This window comes from Lygodium microphyllum, chromosome 22 (genome assembly GCF_053477565.2).
Source record: "Lygodium microphyllum isolate KBCC chromosome 22, Lygodium_microphyllum_v1.1.10, whole genome shotgun sequence".
Taxonomy (NCBI): Eukaryota; Viridiplantae; Streptophyta; class Polypodiopsida; order Schizaeales; family Lygodiaceae; genus Lygodium; species Lygodium microphyllum.
In genome coordinates this window covers 53,753,558-53,771,245 of record NC_141156.1, presented here as the reverse complement: position 1 = coordinate 53,771,245, position 17,688 = coordinate 53,753,558, and the positions used below count along the sequence as shown (strand labels likewise).

Genomic DNA, 17,688 nt, shown 5'->3' with positions numbered 1-17,688 from the left:
GATCTTCAATGAGGTTGCCACCTTCGAAGATTCGATTGATGGTTCTTGTGTTCCAAGTGGTTCATCATCATCAATTGACACCCCCCCCCTCCCCCCCCCCCCTTGTAAGGGCTTTGTAGCTATATCATGGCATTATCACCTGAAACACCTATATAGGGAGTAGTAGTGACTCTGAGCCCTGCTTGGTTTCCACTCTATGTGTGATTCCCTATACCCAGTGGTGAACCCTCTTATGTGTGGCGTCACGAGGATGTACTCCTGGGATGTGCCTATGTTGTACCGTTTCTTTGATTGAATAATACAAGAGTATACCTTGCTCTCATATATCGTGTTACCTTTCTACGCCATGTTGAGTGAGTAACGAGTACAAGTGCATCACACTTGGTATTAGAGCAACTCTTGCTCGCAGTGAAGGAGTGCTCACGGAAGGAGAAAAGATCCAGTGTCCCAAAGAGAACGAGTCGAAACGACCCACGTCGTGTCGCCCCATGTTGCGACGCCCCACGTCTCGTCGCCCCATGTCACGTTGACCTCCGTCGTGTCGATCCCGGCGTGACACCCCGGCACGGTGACCTCGACACCATCAACTATCTGAAGACGTGATACAGCTTCCCCGCTGCACAACCACCACCCAAAGGCAAAACGCAGCTTCCCCACGTTGACAACCCCAACGACCACATGAGAGAATGTACCCATCCCAACAATGGAAGAGAGGAAGAGGAGTAGAGGGCAAGAATGGAGAGTAGCCCAAGAGGAGAAGGTAGTCAGATTAGAGAGACAATTGGAGGGCATGTTAGGCATGCTAGAGTCAATTTGGAGGAACATGCAGATGAAGGAAGAGGAAGAGGAAAGGAGAAGAAAATTAGAAGTAGAGTAGGGCTATAGAGAATGGGTGCTACAACAAGAAGAAGAGGAGAAAAGGCAGAAAGTACAAGAGGAGATGGATAGGTTAGGAAGAGGAGATTTCTAGGAGGGCACAAGATACAAGAAAAGACAAGAAGGTAGTAGAAGCTGGAAGTAAGAAGAAGGACAAGAAACATAGCCATAGAGAAGAGGAAGATAGTGATAGCTCGGAAGACGACTACGGCAAATTCAAGATGCCCCAACCGGCCGAGTACAAGGGAGAGAGAGACAGGTTAGTTTTGAAGAAGTGGATTACAGAGGTGGACAGATACTTGAAATATGCCAGGATTACCGAAGATAGGAAGGCAGAGGTGGCAGCCATCTACTTGGAGGACATTGCTAGTTGGTACTTGCTGGAACAAGAGCAGGGACACACCATCTTTTCATGGGAAAAACTCCAAGAGGAACTCAAAGATTACTTCATTTCAAAGATGGAAAAATTCAAAGTCAGAGATGAATGGAGAAACCTCAAGCAAATGCAAGGGAAGATGGAGTATGTTAGTAAATACAAGCAGATCATGCTACAACTACCCAACATGGACATTGACACCAAATTGCATGGATTCCTATTTGGGATGCAAGAGTGGGCCAAAAGAGACGTAGAGAGGCAGGAGTCAACCAACTTAGCCGAGGCCATGAGAATGGCTGAAAAACTAGTGGATTTGGAAGGCAGGAGGACAGCCCAAGGGAACCATAACAGATTCAATACCAACCTCAACAACAACTCATGGACCTCGAGACCCAATGCTCCTAGAGGCCAGTTCACGGAGACGCGGATCGAGACTTCCAGCATAACACCAGCTGCGCCACAATCCGCATTAGTACCAAGAGGAGCAATTGGTAGATGGGGGAATAACCACTATAGGCTGACTCCAAGTGCGCCATATGGTCCCATGGGATTAAGCACATCATGGTGGAGACCCCCAGGCCCAACCACAGGGATCAGATGTTTCAAATGCGGGGGACCACACTATCAAAACAGATGCCCCATGGAAGACTGTCTCATCAAGCGTGTCTAGGGTGAAGGCCACTAGTGCGTATGGAGGAGAGGAACCACAACCCCAACACATCCAAGAAATCCCAAGCAGAAGTGATGAAAGCGTGGACCACTCAAGAGTGGGGACAATCAGTGCGCGACCACCATTGCATGGCGGCCCGGGTAGGAGCAGTCCACCAGCTATACATCAAAGGCAGAGTGAGCAAAGGGAATCAGGCTATTATGGTGGACACAGGGGCCACTCACAACTTTATCAAACCGGAGTGTACAGCCAAACATGGATTGAAATTGTCTAAGGCCCAAGAAGGATTGATAGTAACATTTACACAAGGAGAGGCCAAAGAAGTGAAACAGGTCTTTGCAGTACAAGTAGAGGCCGGAAAATGGAGAGCAAAGCTCAACTTCTTAGTAATCCCCATGGATGATTTTGAAGTTATCTTAGGCTTGGAATTCTATGATAAATATGTCATTGCAATGTTTGGAAAGGGAGTGAATGAGAGAATGCTAGATATGCTAGGAGAAGGTGTCAGAGTACCTTGTGAAAGAATGCAGTTACCAGGCAGGACACCAATCAAAGTGCAAATGAAGGAGAACAAGCTTGGAGTTGCTTGCCAAACAGTGAAGTCAAGGCCAAACCAATCAGGAGTGCCAACCCAAGCAACACCGTGTCAAGTGAACCCTATTAGGCCACGCATCATGACATGCTATGCCAAGCAAGTGGAGAAATTTGTTAAGCAAGGAGACATGGTCTATCTATGTATGATTTGACCCATTGAGCAGGAGATCACCAAGAAGCCTAAACCCCTAACTAGCAGCACAGAAGTGGTAGAAATACTTGAGGAGTTCAAAGATGTAATGCCGGTAGAACTACCTAAGGGTCTACCACCCAGAAGGGATGCGGATCACAAAATCGAGCTTATTCCAGGATTCACCCCACTGGCGAGGGCCCCTTATGGCATGAATCACATAGAACTCATGGAATTGAAGAAACGGCTGCATGAATTAGAAGAACAAGGTTTCATCCCCCCCAACAAATCTCCCTTTGGTGCCCCAGTGTTGTTTGTTAAGAAGAAGGATGGGAGGCTTAGACTATGTGTAGATTATAGGGCCCTTAATAAAATCACCATAAAAAACAAATATCCCATGCCCCTAGTGGAGGACCTCTTAGATAGGCTACATGGAGCCAAGCACTTTAGCCGCATAGCTACCACCAGATTCGCATAGCAGAAGAAGATATCCCAAAAACAACTTTCCGCACTAGATATGGTAGTTTTGAATGGTTAGTCTTAGGATTTGGGCTAAGCAATGGCCTAGGGGCATTTTGTGGCCTCATGGATGGAGTCTTTAGAATGAGATAGACATATTTGCCATTATCTACATTGATGATCTACTAGTCTATAGCAAAATCTTAGAAGAACACAAACAACACTTACGCTTAGTTTTTGAGAAGCTGCGGCAACATAAGCTATATGCTAAACCAGAAAAATGTGAGTTTGCTGTAAAAGAGTTAGAATTCCTAGGCTTCATTGTACGAGCAGTTGGTATCAAAGTGGACCCCAAGAAAGTAGAAGCTGTCCAAAAATGGCTTGTACTACTGAAGACTGTAAGGGAAGTGCGGGAGTTTCTCGGCTTCACAATATTTTGCAAAAGGTTCATCAAGGATTACAGCCTCATCACCGCAACCCTATCCCACCTCACCAAATAAGACAACACTTTTACATGGGGTAGTGAGCAACAGGATGCTTTTAAATAAATGAAGAAATGCATGAGTCAAACCCCTGTCTTGAAAGTCCCTAACTTCACCAAACCCTTTGAGATCTCCACAGATGCATCCGACTATGGCATTGGGGGTGTATTGGTGCAAGAAGGCCACCCCATAGCTTATGAATCCAAGAAGTTCACAGATGTCATCGCCTCTTCGTTACACATGTGTTCAAGCTACATGGCCTATCCTTAGCCATAGTGTCAGATAGAGATGGAAGATTCATGAGTGACATGTGGAAGGAACAATACAAGACCCTGGAAACACAGTTGCGATTCTCATCATCCTTCCACCCTGAAATAGATGGGCAAACAGAAAGAGTCAACCAAGGCATTGAAGATTATCTCAAGAGTTACGCTCGGATGGACCAAAAGGATTGGGCCCTGTACCTCGATGTGCTGGAATTCCACTACAATAGCTCCATCCACTTTGCCACAAGTTACACACCCTTCGAAGTAGAAGCATTCCTCTGACGTCGGGAACAAAAAGGATACCTTGAATGTCTCACCAAGTGGTGCGGGCGTCCTCTCAAGGAAGCCACTTGGATTTTGGAAGTGGAGGCGCGTGAACGCGGCAAAGATGCCTTCGCCATCTGGCTCAAGGAGAATCCCACCAATTCTTCCAACACCTCTTGAGCTTGCACAAACAAACGGTCCCCAATCATAGGCCCAGTAACACCTCCACTCCTCAAATATACTTGAGTCGAGGGTGGACTTGCATGGTCACCCAAACCAAAAACCCAAATAGTCCCCCACCAAGTCTAGATGGGCAGACACTAACTACTAGCTTGCTAGAAAAAGCTGTGTTAAGACCCCCAAGTCCTAGTGCGGAAGACACTGACGAGTTTGATAGCATAGACTGTGTTAAGACCCTGCGAATGTCTTACCAAGTCCTAGACTAGCAGACATTGCCCAGATTGTTAGCAAAAGCTGTGTTAAGATCCTGGATGAGTCGAAATAAAGGCTACCCTTATATTGCTGAGGACAGCAATCGAGTAAGTGGGGGTGAGTGTAAGGGCTTTGTAGCTATACCATGGCGTTATCACCGGAAACACCTATATAGGGAGTAGTAGTGACTCTGAGCCCTGCTTGGTTTCCACTCTATGTGTGATTCTCTATACCCAGTGGTGAACCCTCTTATGTGCGGTGTTACGAGGATGTAGTCTTGGGATGTGCCTATGTTGTACCATTTCTTTGATTGAATAATACAAGAGTATATCTTGCTCTCATATATCGTGTTACCTTTTTGTGCCGTATTGAGTGAGTAATGAGTGTAAGTGCATTTCCGCCTCCCCCCCCCCCCCCCCCCCCCCGGCGGCTTCTTCCAAGTTACCCCTTGGACCTTCTTCGTTTGCGACTCTTCCCCCTCAGTCGCCTTCTCCCTCATCGTCTCCCCTTCCACCCTTGACAGCTACTTCATCTACTACTTTGCCATCGAGTATTTCTACCCTTCCCATCTCCTAACTTTTCCTCTTGAGGGATTGAGTCGTTAGAGGAGGATTCTTCTTCATCAAATGAGGAGGATTGACCTTCCCTTAGTGAGGATGAGTCCCTTGCACAAAGAGGTACTTTACAAGTACCGGAAGTCTCTCGATCTCCTTTGCAACAAGCTGAGCCTATCACCATTCCTTAGTAGTATCAAAGGATCATGCAATATTCGGGATTACTTAGTTCCCTGAGACGTTTCTTGGCCCTCCCAGATCAGCTAGGCTTCAAGCCCGACGGGATAGTTCACTTTGCGTGAACTATACCCTTATGTCACCGATCCTTCAAGACCATGAGCCTACTGTAGTTGATGAGGCTCTTGCATAGTATATTTGGTGCAGTATATCGAGTAGAACCAGACTTGGAAGTTGGTTCCTCATCCAAAGAAGTAGGAGGTGATTGGTGTGAAGTGGGCCTATAAGACCAAGTATCTTGTAGATGGGACCTTGGACAAGCATAAGGCATGGCTTGTTGCCAAGGGATTCTCTCAGCGGGCAGGTTTGGATTACTTTGAGACTTTCACGCCGACAACTTAGATGTTCACTATTCGAGCTATCTTAGCTTTAGCCACTCATCACCATTGACCGGTTTATCAAATGGACATGAAGTTGACCCTTTTGAATGGCGTCTTGAAGGAGGAGATTTATGTCTCACAATCTCTTGGTTTTCTTGTGCAAGGGAAGGAGGACCATGTTTACATGTTTCGGAAGGTCCACATCAAGCTCCTCAAGCTTGGCATTAGCAGATTGATTGATTTGTCTTGGATAGTGGCCTCCATCGATCAAATCGTGACCCCAACCTTTATTATAAGGCTGCGGAGAACAGGAGCATGTTTGTCATCTTATATGTTGATGACCTCATTATCACAGGGAGCAACATATAGGAGGTTGATAAACACGGATGATATTGGGCCAAAAGTTTGACATGACTAATTTTGGGATCCTACCCTTCTTCCTTGGCTGAGAGATCTATCAAATGGCACAGAGCATTTTTATGTTCCAGCACTGATACGTCTCCGAGCTTCTTTTGAAGTTTAGTTTGTCCACATCGCCCTATTTCTTGCCCCATGGACCCCGAGTCCAAGTTATTAGCAATAGGTGATCCCCTTATCAATGCTTCCCGCTACAGGTGCACTCATTGGCTCTTTGATTTGGCTGATTCACACTTGGCGAGACATCTCTTTTGTGATCGCTTTGTTGTCTTCTTTCATGAAGACTCCTATGGAGGCTCATTGGAGAGCCGTCTTGCATGTCTTGTGCTACTTATAGGGGACACAATTCTATGGGATCATGTATAGTGAGGGGGCCACTCTTTTTGGATGGAGTGACTCTAATTGGGCAGATGATGTGAATACGCGATAGTCCACTACGAGTTATGCCTTCTCCCTCGGATTAGAAGCTATCTCTTGGAGCAGTAAGAAGCGGCCTATTGTGGCCCTATTTTCTATAGAGGTTGAGTATCATGCACTTTGTTCTACAGCCATGGAGGTAGTTTGGCTCCGTCAACTGTTGGCAGCGATTTGCATTCCCTAGACAGGACCTATGAACCTCTGTGTGGACAACCGGAGTGCCCTCACTATGGCGAAGAACCCGGTGTTTCATGCTCGCACGAAGTACATCGCAGTTCAGTACCGCTTTGTTTGAGAGTGGATCATGGATTCCAAGTTAGCGGTGGCCTACTATCCTGCTGAGGACAATGTAGTATATCTCTTCACAAAGCCTTTGCCCAAGGCTTCTGTGCTTCATCACATGAGATGGTTGGGTTTTCAAACACCCAAGATCTGAGTGGGGGTGTTAGCCTATGACTTCTAGTGTTGTCAATGTCATCTCCCGGTTGTGAGCTCCTGTTAGAGTGTGATGGAGACATGGGAGCTTTGGTATTTTAGTATGCATTTCTCCTGTTTTAGGCCCTTTTCCTATGTGTGTCAGTTGGTCCTACCTCCTCCTAGACTATCCAAGATGCCACCTCATTATTTGTCGGATTTTCCTATGTGGTCAGACTGCATTTATTACAGCCCCTGGGTTATTTGCAATAGGTCAGTCAAATTTAGGGTCCTTTTTACAAGTCAGCCAGATTTGGTGGACTTCAGCTATTTACAGCTGGTCTGTCCTTACTTTGGCCATCATCTTTTGCAGGTTGCTTCTCCTACTTTGGGCATTCTCCTCCATCTTTGGTGCCGCTGCCGCTGTCATCATTTTCAACCTGATCTGGTGCCCTCACTGATGCCTTGGGCTGAGTGCATGGACTAATCAGTCCTTCCGATTGTATTCATCATTTATTTCAGTCAGTGCAGATTTCTTTCTTCCTTCTTCTTTCTGCTATCTCCTTCTCTTCATTTTCATGTTCTTTGTTCTGTTGCACCCTCTCACACAATCATGGTCTCTCGTGTTGTGAAAGACCATCCTAAGGGCTCTCCACCATGCCTCCTAACTCTGGGACAATCCCAACAAAGGTCATCCCTCTGCATCTCCTCGCGGTCACCACATCTTGCACATGCCATGTACCAACTACTAAGCTCCTTTAAGCTAATAGCCATAGGAAGAGGGATATCTTCCTAGGCCTAAAGCTGTCATCGACCTCCTCGAAAATTCTAATAGAAAGATCTAAGATACCTTATCAGTGTCAATGGGAAGTGATTGCTGGTTGTGCTCTAATCCTGCTCATTAGAATCCTCCTCCCCAACCTGGTAGTGGAGCCAAAAGAAGGCCATGTTGCATGGCCTATCAAAGAACAGATCTCTTTGAACCCACTCTTCAAAATCCCACTGTATTCTCTTAAGGGGCATCTTTTCATAAGCCAAGTGTCTCCATCCATCCATTAAGAAGGTGACTAGGTCCAATTCCGTCTAGAGCATCCTCTTCACAGCTCACAGCTCTGATCCTCTGTCTAGAGCATCCTGTGAACTGTCTAATCCAAGTCCTCCCTGAAGGTGACCATCTTCCTCCATTGTGAAAGCGAATCTCCTCTCTCTGCTAGTTGCAATGACCTCAAGAAGGATGTCCCCTCTAGAGAAGAGACCAATCCAAGTCTCAGAAGGAGCTCTCTGACCTTCACTTGAGACATAGTCCCTCTATCAGAGTCTCTATCATAGCCCTAGTGTGTAGGTGTGAGCACCTCCTAGACTAGGCAGGCAGGTGGCCAGGACTGGGACGGGCAGATGGGCAGGCTATTCCACCATGGGCAGTGTGCTGGGTCACTTCAGGTGCAGGTGGGAAGGGCACAGTAGTCAGGCAGGTCTGTCTGACAGACCTGCCATGTGGCAGGCAACAGGATCTGTCGGGTTGGCCTGATCTGAACAGGCCAACTGGTTTTTCTCTCCCCTCCCTAGCCTATTTGAGGACCATTGTCAGACTGCTCACATCCATTGTAGTGTATGCAAGTTGAGGTCTTCAGCTGTTGAAACTTGACGTGCACTCAGCCTTGGATTCAGATTCTGTGTCTCCTCTTCTGGCTGTTGATATGCACACCGTCTTGTACTCAGATTTTGTCTCTTCTTCAGCATTTCAGTGTTCTGCTCTCTTTCTCAGCATTCTACTGTCTCTTTCTCTTCTCTCAGCATTCAGCACGTTCAATCAGTTCAAGCACATGCTTCTGCAATGCAGCACTCTGACATGGTATAAGAGCCGGTTAAAGGTTGATCAAGCCAGGAAAAATCTTCCACTCTTTCTCAAGACAAGAAAAACTGTTGGAGAAGGTTGAAGCACATTGGGACAGGATGAATGCCCGCATTTGCTCATTCCTTTTCCTCTCATGCACACCAGCCATGATTGCTCACATTAAGCATTTGACAGGCATTCGTGAGATTTGTTGGCAGGAGTTTGGACCAGCTTTACAATCAAATGACACCTGTGAAATAGGTGTCTTTGGAGGTTCAAATGTGAACTTTGAACCTGAACAAGTCGACCTCCATGCACAAGCACATTAACAAGCTTTTCCAATTGTGGATGCAAATTCTAAATGTCGGCAAGGTGATTTCATCCAAAAATATGGTTGTGACTTTGTTGTCATAGTTTACAACCAACCCAATCCCCCCCCCCCCCCCCCCAAAATCACCTTAGGGCATTTTGACACTACTGAATGGGAAGAGCTTGTTCCTACGGTGTTGAATTAGGAGGAACAATTTGAGACGCTTAGTCCTTCGAAGTCAAAGACTAGACATAATGAGGTGGCATCTTGGACATTCTGAAAGTAGGTAGGCATTGGCAAGAGCTGTAAACGGACTGTCAAACATAGGGGAAGAGCTCCCATGTCTCCATTAGACAAGGCTATACTTCTTTATAGCTTGATGAAAGAAGAATAATTCCATGAAACGGTGACAACTCTCAAGGTCTCAAGGTGGCTCAAGAGATGAAATACGAAGAAATGGTTGCCATCCTTTTGGATGACGAAAGGTGTAACGAAGATGCTGACATAGCATCAGCAGCCTTCTACACCAAGAAACAACCGCGCAAGTGTTGATACAGCAAACGTATTGGCTACATTGTTGACCAATACTACAAGAAGAAAGACAAGCAACAAGACAAGCAAACATGCCCAATATGCCATTGCTAATACCTTATTAGATAGTGACCCTGATGAGTCACCTACTAGTCTTGACAAGGCCCTTAATGTATCTGTTTAGTCATTGTCTCTTGGCAATGGTGAACCCTATTAGTATGCTTTTTAAATCAAATCCTAAATAAATAAATAAATGTGTTTTGGAATTAGACATTGACCATGTAGATGCATGTGTTAAGACCTTCCCAAACACTTACTATGTGGGGTTCTCTGCTTGGATTTTTATCCATAAAGATTTGTACTTTCCCTTTCATGGTTCTTTTAGGAGCTATATTTTAGGGGGGATTGTAACTACTTACCGCATGACCTTTGAGTTGATCTCAAAAGCTATACTTATGTATTTGGCCTTTGGTCATGCGCCTAGTGCCTTTGAGCCACGTTGGTTTTTCATCAGCCTTTGACCCATGCACATGCAACTCTGAACCATGCCTTACTTCAAGTCCTTGAACTTTTTGATAGACCATGTCATGATCTTCCTCACGATGCATCTCTCTCATTTACATATCTCCTTTCCAAAATCATCGTGTGGGATTAGACACTGCCTTTTTGAGGTAAGACCTTCCTTTTTCCTTTTTCCCTATGTTTCGTGTCACGGGTTGAGCCACCCATGACCCGAAGGGGGCATTTGTTAGATTTATTTGTCCTTGTGTATGAACACACATTATTGTGTGTAAATGTGCATGTTTAGGTGTGAATATCTTTTACACCACTTAGCATCTAATAAGGGTCAAAGGTGTAGGAGGATATCTCAGCCTATATATTTAGGCTCTATTACTTGTACTATCATCACAAACTATCATATCAATGTATTCAGCTTGTTGTGTACTCGCAAGAGTTCTCTCTCTCTCTCTCTCTCTCTCCCTATCATGGATCTTCACCCTCTATAGCATGCTGGTCTATTGTCATGAGCTCAATACCCAACAACGATAGGGAGATGATAGACCGACAACACTAAAAGTGGCAGGCTAATAGATTGTGACTTAGGGGACTGTAGCTTGGGCACATATTGAAGTTCAACGTGTGGGTATGAGGATTTTCAAGGGAACCACTCTTTTCTCATCATTGGCTATCATCAGTGCAGAATCCAACTCCAAATTACTCACAGGCATAGTGGCCCTAGAGACCTTGTCATAGATGCGAGATAATTGCTAGTATTATAATCCGGTACATTTGGACTAGGAGATGCAGCCATGTGGTAGACCTGCAGGATGTCTCCACTGTAGACTCTTCAAGGTTTTCTTTTTTCTTTTTGGGGTGAAAAAAAGTGAGATTGTAAATTGTATCATTGGGGTGTTGCCAAATTACCGAACAGAGCTATTGCAGAACCCTGTAATTCAGGACATCTACAAAAGTCTCTGGCACCATTCAATTATCATCATGCATGTTTTGGCAATTAACCCCTCAACAGCTTTTACTTGGTCAACCGTGGTTCCTAGGAGATGGGAGGCACAAGGAGAGCGTGATGTTTCAGCTGTTCCCAAGCTTATTACATGGAGACATTGATTGCCTGTGCTACAGCAGAGCAAGACTTCAAATGAAAATAAGAACTACAACAATTTTGTTTCTTTTTGCCTGCAAAGAATTGTTATGTAAATTTCCTCAATTGTCACATTGTTAAAACTTGAAACCCACTTGGCTCTATGATTTTCCTACTGTAATGGTAGCCCTTGACAATGGCTCTTGTTATATTGCAGTTATTTCCTCTCTGGTAAGTCAAAGCTCTGAGCAACTTGAGCTACACGGTCCTGAACTTCCAATTGAGGATTTCATTCCAGGACACTTTGTCAAAGGGAAGACCCGCTAAAGATAGCCATGTCTTTCCTGAGGTGCATCAGCCAGCTTCTGGCTGCATTCTCCAGTCGCAAACCATCTATCAATTCTAACTGTAGATCTATACAAGAATGACTAAACTGGTGGGCAGTGCTCATAAAAGCTTTTGCGATCTCCTAGATTTCAATGCCTAGTTATTCAGCCCAGTTCCCAATTTAAGAAGTAGAGCATGTGAAATGTGAATGTAGCTCTGGTATGCACACCCTGAATATATCCAGTAAGCAGAGGAAGGGGGATTTGCGAAACTGTTGCTTGCAGGAACTAAACAGTGGAAAATGCACCCAAATTTTCATGTAGAAACGCTTTACTGCTGGCTTTTCAAGGTAGAGATTCTGCATTCTTTGAATTGGATGTCCATGTCATAGCTTCAAATGATATTATTGTTCTCCTGAAATCCTGAAGTCCTATAATCTTGCAAAAACTTGTGGGACACAGGCCAAGTGTATATGGCAGGCAAAAAGTATGCCTTTTAGTTGTGGATCCAATTCAATGCTCCTCAGTGTCGGCTTCTATTTTACAGTCTAGCAGTATGTATATCCAAATTCAAAGTCCAGGGAACATCAAGTTTATGTGATTGTGTGTCAGAATTTAATTCTCTTGCAACTGATTTTCTTGACAAGAAACACACTTGCAGATTTAAATGTCATTTTGAAGGAGCAACTTCAGAAGCTTAAGATAGCAACTGGGGAGGTTGGGGCGCGAAACATGCACCTAATGGGCCTTGAACATCATCCAGGCTCATTAAGCAAGCAGTTCTACTGAACAAAAAAAAAAAACTAAGCTTGGACTAAAGTTGAGGAGCAGCGTAGATCAATGTAACTTCATGCACCAAAAACTAGTGTTGAATTATACACTCATTAACCTCTTTGTTCCTGCCACTTATGGCTGTTGGGTTTACTCTTAACTGGTTCATTAATGCTTCAACCGCATGGTTCTGTGGTCCACTTGGATGTTTGGTGGAAACTGCTGGCTTTTCCATGGAAGAGAATATGATTTAATCATTTTTTCATTAAAGCATTGTATGATGGTCATGCCGTCTCACATGTGCAATGCTTGATTTTCAACACATAAATGTTGTTGTCGTTTTCTGCAGAGTGGCTGTGTGGCACTTTGCATTACCCTACAACTTTATGAAGCAAGGTGTATTCTCCAGAGTTTTTAAAAGGGTTAATTAGTTCCATTCAACAAATGATTAATCAGATCACTCAAACCTTATTTTTAAAGTGAAAAGGAATTTGCTTTCGTTAGTGAATTGCTAGTCTACTGGATATACTGCAGCTCTTTGTTATATTTTTTCTTCTTGGAAGTTGCCTTGTTGATTTCTTGGCTTTCATAATTGGTTCACATACAGTTGAGCATTTGTGACTTCTCAAGGGTTTCCATAGTTTGTCTTTTACATAATTCTGTATTTTGTGAACAAAATTTTTGATATGTTTAAATCCGTCTTCTAGAAAGTGTGAGTGTACATCATAGTTGAGTTTTCCTATATATGAAAACTCACACTTTCTAGAAGACGGATTTAAACATATAAATTTTTTTGGTCATATATATATATATGTATATATATAGGAAAACATAACTATGATGTATACTCACACTTTCTAGAAGACGGATTTAAACATACAAAATTCTGTATTTTGTGACCAAAATTTTTTATATGTTTAAGTCCCGTCTTCTAGAAAGTGTGATATATATATACATAGTGACCTAAAGATTTGATATGTGTAAATTCGTCTTGCACTCTATTACAATATGACAAATGTATAGTATATAAGAGGTGACATCTGTCATTGAAAATAAGGCAATGTCCAATATTTGATCTATACAACCCACTTGGTTTGAACTTTTGAGTTTTACAACAATTAAAGAAGGCAATGCCCACTATTCAATCCATATGACTTTGCTTGGTTTCAATAGTTGAGGATTATCAGGATACATAGGATTTGACTTGCACCATCCTAGGTTATTAGATGGTTTGAATGCATAGAGTTTAAATGTGTGTAGGTTAAGGATGTATTTCTCTCTTTTGTTTGGTAGAGCAATAACAATGAAGAGCAATGTCAATGTTGGCTAATGATCGTAGTACAAAGAGGCATGCAAGTGAAAGGTCAAGGGTTATGAAAACTAAGGTTCAAGATATCCAAAAGAAAAAAGTGATGACAATGGAGGGTAGATCGATGGTGATAATGAAAAGTCACGAGCCTTATAAAAGGTGGCTTCTAAAGACATGGTAATTGCAAGAATTGAAGAGATTAGGTGTAAACTACGGTTATAGTTAGAAGTACTCATTCCATTCCCTAAAATAATCTTCATTCTCCAATTCTTGGGCTGTAACCTCTTGGTTAAGACAACCTTTTGGTTGAGAGGTCAATGCTTAAAATTGTACTCTTGGTCACTAATCATATGTTTTTCAGCTTTAGAAAAACAATTGGAGGCTTTTACATGCTTGCTCCATAGTTTGATTTTATCCATCACCTCTTGAGTACTTACAACCACCCCTTGTAAGTTATTCTATTGTAATTATTTACAATTACTTTCTATTGCATATGTACAATAGTAGAATCAAGTTTGGAAAATTTGTCATGATAAGAGGGCTAACTTTCATACTTCATTTAAAATCATCTTAGGCTGATGTGGGAAGGGTTCCATGGAGTATCAGATGTGAAAGAGGAGCATCAACTCAATGATTCTCTCTTTCAAAAAGGGAATCACATGAATAAATTATCCAATGTTTATTGCTTTAAAAGAAATGACAATACTCAAATGTTTTATACATCACTTAAGAGTTTCGCACAAAGAAATGATGGCAATATGTAGTGTAACTTTGACAACACGGATGCTTGTCATATACCCTACATCATGTTGGGACATAAAGAGGGTCAATGACACGTGTGTACATTATGTAGGCGAACATATTAGTTTTGGGCATGACACCATACTCAGGGTTGAAACGTTAGCAAGATCCTTGTGGGTTAAGAAGGCTACTACAAAGTCTTGTTGCAAACAAAAATGATAAGGTAATGGCATTCAATTACTCTGTGGCATTACCCAAGGTAAATAGAAAGGGCATCCACTTATGAAATAAAATATCCAAAATAGATCGATTAATTTTTATTCTGGATGTTAGTATGTGCTTGTATAGCCTTTCCTCTACATAACTCTAGATATTATTCAAATGATCTAAGCTTTACCTCATTTTGATAATTTAAGAGGGTGATTATGGAGCCATCAAATGAAGCCAAGCATTGCAAGGAAGCACATCAAAGTGAGTATTTTCTATTGAAAATTTTACTTTCCATTTTATGGGTGCTAATTTTTCCTTCATGCAATTAAGTGGAAGCAAAGAGCGTGCAACAATAGACAAAGGAAATAAGAGAAAAAGAGTAGTATACCCTAATGGAATAGCTATTGTTGTTAGGGAGGATGATTGCCAACTTCAGTGAGGGAGCAACACCCCAAGAGCTTGAGGTTTATTATCAAATGAATGGTAAGAATTGCACACCCAAAAAAAGAATAACATTAAAGGGGAGGTTTAAAAATCATAATTTGAGGTAATTTCAGTTTCAAATTTTTAGAAAAGTACAATTCGTGATTTTGGAGATGACCTACAAACTTTTGTGCCAAAGATGTTTGCATTGTGATCCAAAGTATTTTCTATGAACTCTTAGAGTGAAATAGATATTGTGCCCAAAAGATTGCAATCTTGAATATAGTCACTAGCTAAAGTCACTCGAGTAGATAGTTTTGCACAATCTAGCTATGAGATCCTTTTCCAATATAACTAAATAATAGGTATCTTGACCTCCCCCTTCATTAAAACATAAAAATATAGAAAATAGAAAATTTGACCAAGCTGTATCACATAATATGTTCCTCAAGAAACATTGAAGATTACACACACACACACACACACACACACACACACACACACACACACACACACACACACACACACGTGCCACACACACACACACACACACACACACACACACACGTGTGTGTGTGATTTGATCTAACCTAGGAAATTTGGAGTGTCTTGATAGGGACGTCCTCTCCTAGATGATAGTGGCTCAAATTAATTGGTGGTGAGGGTGGTGGGGTGACGTGTGTGTGTGTGTGTGTGTGTGTGATTTGATCTAACCTAGGAAAGTTGGAGTGTCTTGATAGGGATGTCCTCTCCTAGATGATAGTGGCTCAAATTAATTGGTGGTGAGGGTGGTGGGGTGATTGTCCTCGGGGCCAATAATGCGTCACCCAATATAGAGATGTGGCTTTCTCTAGGGGTGATTGCTCATGAAGCTAATCTATGTAGATACAAAGAGTTACCCATGCGATGGAGGGGGTTGACCTTTGGTGATGATTGTGGTGATGTAAGTTTGTAAGCATGGCTTTTCTCAACCTATCTTAGCATGTTTAAAGGTGTTACTCTCCTATCTTAGGAGGGTCTCCCTTTGAGATCTAAGCTCAAGCAAGAAACAACACTATACATTTCTAGTCCTTGTACTCCATCACTTGACGTAATGGCCCAAATCCCTCTTGAGAAAGGAAATGGTATCACCCTTCGATCTCATAGTATATAGTGCAATGATGTATCTAACACTCCTCTTAACTATACCTCCATGATACATAGTTGGTAAATAAAGTTTATTGCAAGTAGAAACTTTTCTAATGAGCTTCTTTAGGTGAACCTTTTGGGCATCAAAGATTTTAGGCAAGCTTTTAATCTACTTTTTGGATAACATCAAAAACCTTTATGACATGCACATTAACAATGACAAACTAACTAGGGTGGATATCATTGAGGTTATTCCCTAAGGCACCACTCATGAGTAGGAAAGGAGAATGTGAGGAGACATGAGTGGGCCACCATGAGGTGTTTGGCCTTGGTTGCATGTTATGTTTGTTACATGGTTGTGTTGTAGAGGTTACAGTTGTGCATGTATATATTGGATACCATTGTTGGAAGACTTGGTGATATTTGTAAATGCATATTTCTTTCTTTAATGTTTCATGAACTCTAATTCATGAATGATCATCAAAGAGATATGATGTAAGGAAGCAAGTGGATCTATTTTAGAATTAAGATTGCAAATGGAAACAAAGCAAGTTCTTGAAATCCAATAGGAATTCCCTAGATTGTAGTGATTTGGTAAATAAAGTTGGTCTATTTTAGAATTAACATTGCGAATGGACAAACATAACTACTATCTCAAAATTAGTTTTTATACTCTGATAGAAATTCTCTAGACTATAATGAAAATGATTACATTGGTTCTTTTATCGTAAATTTAGCCTTGATCATTTTGCTATGCTAATTGCTCAACTTCTTCCACATTAACATTGAACCTATCCTTAATGTATGGACATTGGCAACCTAGCTTATGAAGAAAGGAGTCACACTTCATTGTTTGGGAGATTAAATAGATCAAGGCACTTGTTGTGGTATAACTTTTTTTGAGCAAGAAAAGTAGTGTTTTCATCCCCGTTGTGAAAATTTAAAATTGAAAGGATACAATGGTGGATTTTTCAACAATTAGATCTAACTAGCTTTAGCTTAACTCACTACTTCATTTGCCTACGGATTTACAAAAGCTCTTGGTACCATACAAGGATTATATGACTTTGTTTTGAGCGAGACAAGTAGTGTTTTTCTCCCCATTGTGAAAGTTTAGAATTGAAAGAATACAAGGGTGAAATTTTCAACATTTAGATCTAGCTAGTCTTAGCTCAACTCACTATTCATTTGTGTATGGATTTACAAAAGCTCTTGGTACCATACAAGGACTATTTTTCCTAAAAGTAAGGCAAATTTCCCAAGCTACACAAGTGATATCACAATGGTCATATAAACATGCATCATGTATCTAGGTATAAGGACTACTATTGTTCAAAGACAATTAGACTAGTGCCTTGACCAAAATCACATAAACTCCCCATAATTGTTGAAGATCCAAGTACTATCATTGCTTATATTGAGGATTGACATCACTCTATATTATGACAATGGTCCCATTAATAAATTATTTCTTGGTTCTTTCTCAAGGATAGTTATAGTTAGGGATAGCAATGATACACTATCAAGAGGAATCCTCAAAGCTATTGTTAAAGTTAAAGGAGGAAATGCTTTGTGAAATAAAAGCTAGCCAAACAATTGG

General features: G+C 42.0%; 1 protein-coding gene across 2 annotated transcripts in view; it reads left to right on the top strand.

Annotated features, from left to right (window-relative positions):
• The window catches only part of LOC148017162 (transcription factor RF2b-like), a 48,866-nt gene extending 36,319 nt beyond the window's left edge, over nucleotides 1-12,547 (top strand). The window contains exon 4 of one of the 2 annotated variants that reach the window (XM_087662787.1): nucleotides 12,168-12,547. In XM_087662787.1, coding sequence (XP_087518913.1) covers nucleotides 12,168-12,295 — 128 coding nt within the window. In that variant the 3' untranslated portion in view covers nucleotides 12,296-12,547. Of the gene's footprint in view, nucleotides 1-11,397; nucleotides 12,108-12,167 lie in introns of those variants that run through there. The other variant, XM_087662788.1, reaches the window with a different exon arrangement.
• The last annotated feature ends 5,141 nt before the right edge of the window (nucleotides 12,548-17,688 follow it).